The sequence below is a fragment of the Neophocaena asiaeorientalis genome, unplaced genomic scaffold (assembly GCF_003031525.2).
Source record: "Neophocaena asiaeorientalis asiaeorientalis breed wild unplaced genomic scaffold, Neophocaena_asiaeorientalis_V1.1 scaffold504, whole genome shotgun sequence".
Classification (NCBI taxonomy): domain Eukaryota; kingdom Metazoa; phylum Chordata; class Mammalia; order Artiodactyla; family Phocoenidae; genus Neophocaena; species Neophocaena asiaeorientalis.
The window spans coordinates 399936-407079 of NW_020174438.1; the positions used below are offsets into that span (position 1 = coordinate 399936).

General features: G+C 35.9%; 1 protein-coding gene across 2 annotated transcripts in view; it reads right to left on the reverse strand.

The window, feature by feature from the left end:
• Positions 1–7144, reverse strand: part of PDE3B (phosphodiesterase 3B) — a 167607-nt gene that overhangs the window by 57678 nt on the left and 102785 nt on the right. For both annotated transcript variants that reach the window (XM_024757003.1, XM_024757002.1), the window contains exon 3: positions 1045–1293. In XM_024757003.1, coding sequence (XP_024612771.1) covers positions 1045–1293 — 249 coding nt within the window. The remainder of the gene's footprint in view (positions 1–1044; positions 1294–7144) is intronic.

Sequence of the window (7144 nt, forward strand, 5' to 3'; positions counted from 1 at the left end):
TAACTTAATTACCATTGGGTTTTGTGTAATGCAGGTGCTACTCGATACACTTTAAAAATAAAAGCATCACATAACTACCTATGATCCAGATTTGTGAACAAGAATTATCAAAAATTTGCCCTAATCGGGCTTAATTTTTCAACACTTCTGAACAATAATGCTGAGAATTAACAGAATTAACTGATGATCAAAGTCTCTCCAAAAACTGTATTTAACTTGTTCTAAGCTCTAGATCACTATTACAATGAACAAAATTAACTGGTTTGAATTTCATCTTCTCTTAGTTTCTTTAGCCAGTAGAATAAAGTAGTTAAAATAATCTCTACAATAGTTCTATTTTTAAAGTTTTATGATCTTTGCTACTGGTAAAGGTATTGATAGTCAAATAAAAGAATTAAAAGCAAACTGAACAGACATAATGTATACCTATTTAGAACAGTATTTATTATTTTCTAAAGGAAATCCTATTTTGAATCAGTGATATTTAAAGAAAAATTAATCCCATATCTACTGATGGAAAAGTCAATGCCTATTGGGCTATAGTAATCTCCAGTGGGTAGGCGGGAGGTAAGGAGACACAGTTCCAAAAAATGTGAAAATCAGTTTAAAATAATGCTGTGTAATTTCATAAAATGAATATTATAATGATCATTTTTTCTTCGTTTAAAAACAATTTCTGGTTTCTAAAGAATAAAATAGAATAATGACACAATTTGAATACTAGTTTGCTGTACAGCCTGAAATTAAATTTGCCTGTTGTTCTCTACTTCTTAAAAACAATAACAACAATAATAAAAAAGAGTTGCGACCAATGAAGTTATAACTGCTAATTACAGCAATATTATTTAGAATAAAAACTGAATACTTGCTTAGAATTATTTGAGATTATGACTACCTCTGAAGTCCCAAGCAACTCAATGTACTGGAAAAGAAGCTGGCCCTTTAAAAAGAAATTCTATTTTATGCAAGATTTAAAGGAGCAGTTTTAATTCAAAAACATTATTAAACGTGATAAACAGGGCTGGCTGATTACTGTATTTTGACCTTGTGAAGTTTTCTATCTCCTTTGTCGGCTGGGTCCTCTATTTCAGAGCAGTGATAAAATCCAGGAAATGGTGTGAGAGGATTAATCTTTGGCCTACAGGAGCCAGAGAAAGCACCCATCAAGCTACTGATACTCCGGAGGGAAGAAATGACTTGCGGGGGAAGGGTTGGGTCAACCAGAAGATCTGACACCATATTACGAGCCTCATTTAGCACCGAAAGATCAACTCCACTTCCACCTCCAGAATTCTAGAAAAGAAAAAAAAAACCCATAAAATTATATATGTGTTACACGGAAAAGTTAACATTTAAGAAAAACTTAACTCTAACAATAACTAAGTACTTGAATCCTATTAAATATTAATTTTCATTTATTTGGACTTGGCATAAATGATACATCAAGTGGTACGATTCTAACTTTAAAATTTTTGATGCTGATATAACAGATATTGTGAACTTTAATTTTTTTTCTACATTAGTGTATCTCATATTTAACGGTATTCGTTAATGACTTCCTTATAACTAGTATGGAACCAAATTTGTGTTTCTTTCAGAATCTATAGTTTGGGCATTTTATTAATTTATTAATGATTCTCTTTCCTCTATGTCAAAATTTCTTTCAAACATATACAGCATTTCTTTTATTTACTCCTCACTTAAGAGGCAGTCTAGCATAGTGACAAGGCTTTGTTGCAAAGACATCTGAGTTGGAAATCTAGACTTTAGCCCTAACTGCATGACTTGGAGCAAGTTATTCAACATCTGAACTTTTCAGTTTCTTCACTGTAAAATGGGGATAACAACTACCTCATTAAGGGCTGATATGAGAATTAAATCTGATGAGCTATGTAAAGCACATAAAGCAATGCATGGTACATATATTTAAAATGCAATAAATAAAACTATTATTATCCATATTATAGAAAATAATGAGATAAAAAGGAGAAAAAATGGTGTCAGAGTTCAAAGGAGATAGTGATAACACTGAACTGAATAGTTAATATGGAAGGAATAACAGGACGCTGGACCCTTAAAATGGATAGGAAATACATTTTTTAAAATTTAAAATTAATATTTCATTGATGAATATATATGATATGATTTTTACTTTTTGAAAATATATATTATGTTCAACTCAATTTCCCACAGAAATAAGTACACTGATAATCAGAACAGTGAACTAAATGTTACTTTGGTTTGTTTTATTGTGCCTTGAATTTACATCTGGGTGTGTTCGTAAGTATTCAAAGTATTTATTGAGTTCACTGGTTATTAATTACCCTCAACACATTTTGAAATTGAGAAATGTTATGAAAGTTAGACCAACAATTAGCTTAGTAATGTCTTTGCTCTTTGTGGAATTCTTTTCTTTTCCCTTGTGAAGTATTATTTTGTATTAGCTTTTATCTTAAAACGTTCTCCATTATTGGGCCATAGCCCAGCTATTTCTAGTCTTTATAAGCAAACACCTCTCTCTATATGTCACTGTAGATATTAAGCATACTTCTGACAGATAGCTTCCCCTAACTTGAACTACTGAACCAAAGTAAATGAACCAAACCAAAATCACTATAAAACTACCCTTGCATATGTTGGTCAAACCTATACCTCCACAAATTGTGTATAACAGTATCTGTTTTCCCTCACCCAAATAAGAAATCTGTTGTCATTTGAGTTGGTGTTCCCTTATATGCAGTGTGTCATTTCTCTCTGGCTGCTTTCAAAATATTTTCTTTGCTTTTAGTTTTCAAATGTTTAATTGACATACCTCGGAGTAGATTTGGGGCGGGGGGCACTGATCCTATTTGGGATTCACTCAGCTTCTTGAATTTGCAGAATTACATCTTTTGTAAAATTTGCCATTATTTCTTCAAATACTTTTTCAAACCTACTCTCTCTCCTTCTCAGACACTGATGATATGAACGTTGGATCTTTTGTTATTGTCCACCAGGTCCTGAAGGCTCCTTTTGTCTCCATTTATTTTCTCAATGTTGTTCAAATTGAGTAAATTCTACTGATCCATCCTCAAGCTCAACAGATTCTATGCTCTGTCATCACCACTGTATTGAGACCATTTTACAAGTTTTTTATTTCCATTATTGCATTTTTCAGTTCTATAACTTCCCTTTTTTTTTTTTTTTTTTTGGTAACTTCTATTTTTTTGCTCAGATTTTCTATTTTGTTTATTTGTTTCAAGAAAATTTGTAATTGCTTGTTAGGATGTTTTTATGATGGCCGCTTTAAAATTCTTTGTCAGACAATTCCAAATCCCATCATCTTGGTGTTAATCATTGACTGTGTTTTCTCATTTAAGTTGTGATTCTCCTGGTTCTTGGTATGACAGGTGATTTTTAAAATTTTATCAACATTTTGGTAACTATGCTAGAAGACTTTGGGTCCTATTTAAATCTTTTATAGTAGGAGGTGGTCTTCCTCTTTAGATTTAGCACCAAGTCCTAGTCTACTTTTTCAGGCTGTAGTTCTAATGAAAATTTAATTCTCAGGGCATTCACAGTGGTATTTTCCGTCTGCTTGATTTTCTCCTGGTGCCACTAGGGTTTCCACTGGTCCCTGCTGGTGCTGCGGGTGAGAGTTGGTGAGGAGCTTCCTCAGGTTGGGCTATCTGGTGCCTCTAGGTCGGGGAAGGGAGTCTCCAAGCCACAAGGACCGAGAGCACTTTCTGGGCTAGGCACCTGTGTTGTGGAGACCTGGCCACCCTCTGTCTCATTGGGGAAGGGGAGTCTCATGCCTAGTAGGGAATAACCATACTTCCCTGGCCACTTAACGTCAATGGAGTTCCTGATCAATTTCCCCTTGGTGTTGTTGGCAAGACTCTCACTCAATTTTAAGGAAAGGAAGAGCCTACCTGCATCACGTTCTGTTGTTAGGCTGGGAGTCTGCATTACCCCAACATTTGCTGTTGGGTGACAGTTACAAGACACCCTGTCACACTATGTTGTTCCTCTGTTACTGGGGTCCCTAATTTCTCCTCTTTGCATTTTTCAGAGTTCTCCTTTGTTCGCCTCTTGCGTTATTTCCAGAGTTTATACTGGTACTTAGCAGAGAGTATCAGGGAGAATTAAATCTGATGATACATGCAGAACACATAAAGCAATGTATAGAATATATAGGTAAAGGGCAATAAATATTATTATTATGGAAAGTGGTGAGATAAAAATACAGATAAAATGGTACCAGAGTTCAAAGAATATATAGATAACTTTAATCTGAGTGATTAACAGACACATCATGGTAAGGGTGGCATTTGAGCTGAGCTGTTCATTTGGTAGGATTTTACTCAGAAAGATTAGGAGAAAAGAATTTTTTACAATAAAAACAAACAATATTTGGGGGAACTCATTCTTCAAGAAGAAGAGAGCATAAATAAAGGTACAAAAGTGGTGAAATAGTGACGTACAGGGAACGTAAAATTTTTTAAGTATAGGCTATATATATACTTTTTTTTTTTTTTTTAAGAGCAGTGGAAGATAAGGTTGGAACCAATATTTGATAACACCAGATTCCAGGCTAAGGAATATGGACAATGGAGAGTCATGGATTTTGAGGCCGTCAAAGAGAAATAAAGCAAGAAAAGGAAAAAAGAAGTGATGGAAGGCATTAAAAAGAAGGCAGTACTTATGATGTTAAGACCTGACAAAAGTGTGAGAAAAGAGCATTCCAGGCACACAGACTAGCGCCTGCAAAGATGCAGAGGCAGAAGCCTACCTGGCTTGTTTGAGGAATAACAAGGCCAGTGTAGCAGCAGCAGAGTAAATGAAAGAGAAAAGCAGAAGATGAGGTCAGAGAAGTAAAAGGGAATAAAGGAAGGGACCATATTGTGCAGGGTCTTTTAAGTCCATGATTAGGACTTCAGCTTTTATTTTTGGTGAGATAAGAGCATAGTGAGCAAGAGACTGACATCATCTGACTTACGTCAGATCGAATGGAATATTCAAATTATTTGCTATAACTTTAAAAGTTTAACTTAAATTCTTATTTCCCATTTGGCTTATATCTGGCAAACTCTTGTTTTTGTACACAGAGCCAAGAATACTACATTTTAACAGTTACTGTGGGAGTGGAGGAGGGGGAGGAGTAGGTAGCTGTGTGTCCCTCAAATGCTAAAACATTTGTATCTTATACTATAATTTCAGAGATGTTAGTATTTATTATTATTGAATTTAATATAATATCAGCTTATATTTTTGTGTGCTTACTATGTACCAGGCACATATTATTATTTTAATCAGCCCTCTGAGGAAACTGGTATTATTCCCAATTTATAGATGAAGAAATAGGTTCAAAGTGTCTTAAAAGGCTTGCCTAATTTTTCAGCTGGGAGGGACTAGTTTGTATCAGACCAACTCTTCTGCCTAGGACAATAGGTCTAGAAAAGCCAAAATAAAATAGAAATAGCGTCCATTTCAGGGCATCAGAACACAATCAAGCAGCCAGGGCTTGAAAAAACAAGAACCTAGAGTTAAGAGAAAAGATTGAAATGAGCCCAATATTCTGTGCTACTTTTTCCTTTCACAGAATTTGCTACTGATTCATAGCTGACATGGGGCAGAGAAGATGAGAAGCAGAGCAGTTAAGAGGCTAGGAAACAGCTCTATGCTGGGAGACCAAAACTGGAATTTAGGGTTATAAAGACAGGGAGAGCTTTAAATGCCAAGCAAGATCCCAGAGAGAAGGGAAGAACAAAGATGCAAGCTTGAATTCAGAGCTGCTTTTCCCCTGAAGATATTTGCCAATCTGTAAACAGTGGCCAAGAGATGGAGAAACCAAGCAGAAATCCTCAAAAAGATTTCTGTTTTGAAAGTAAAATATCGTTTTCAGCAGTCTCAGTGCTGGAGAAAACAAAACAAAAGGAGTTCCGAGAAAAACACCACTAACCAAACTGTTATGAGACAGAAAACCTGAATAGTACTAAAACTATTAAAGAAACTTAATAATTTAAACTTGCCCATAAGAAAAGCTCCAAACTGAGATAGCATCACCAGAGTATTCTTCCAAAGGAAGAAATGAAACCCATCTTACCAGACTCCTCTAGATAATAGAAAAAAAGGTAATTTCCCACCTTATTTTATGAGGCCAGTATAACCTTTATACCAAAAACATGCCAAAAACATGATGAAAAACAAGAATAATAGGCCAATTCTCTCACGTAGACATAGATTCAAAATATTAATAAGTAAAATCCAGTGATGTGTGTGTGTGTGTGTGTGTGTGTGTGTGTGTGTGTGTGTGTGTATTTTTTTTTTTTGGCTGAGTTGGGTGTTCGTTGTTGTGCACAGGCTTTCTTCAGTTGTGGCGAGCAGGGGCTACTCTTCGTTGCGGAGCACGGGCTTCTCATTGTGGTGGCTTCTCTTGTTGTGGAGCACGGGCCCTAGAGCACGCGGGCTCCAGTAGTTGCAGCATGTGGGCTCTAGAGTGCAGGCTCAGTAGGTGTGGTGCTCGGGCTTAGATGCTCCGCGGCATGTGGGATCTTCCTGGACCAGGGAACGAACCCGTGTCCCCTGCATTGGCAGGCGGATTCTTAACCACTGCACCATCAGGGAAGTCCCTGATACATATTTTTAAAAAGAAAATACTTCTTGATCAAATTTGCTTTACTCTGGGATTCCAGGGATGGTTCAACACAGGCACAAATATAAAACAATATAATTTACCACATCAATAGAAGAAATGGGGGAAAATCCAGGGATCATCTCAATAGGTGCAGAAAAAGCATCTGATAAAATTCTACACCCATTTATGACTTAAAAGAAAAAAGTTTTTAGTAAAATGGGATTAGAATAGAACTTTCTTAATCTGATAAAGGGTATCTATAGAAAACATTAGTGGTGAACATACTGAATATTTTCTCCCTGAGTTCATGAACAGGACAAGGCTGCCTACTAGTAACAATTCTATTCAACACTGCATTAAAGACCCTAAACCATACAGTTATGCAAGAAAAATGGCAAAGGACTGGAAATAAATTAATAAACCTGTCCTTATTCATTGATGACATTATTATATCCCTAAAGACTCTAAAAGAATCCTCAGGGCTTCCCTGGTGGTAGAGTGGTTGAGAGTCCGCCTGCCGATGCAGGG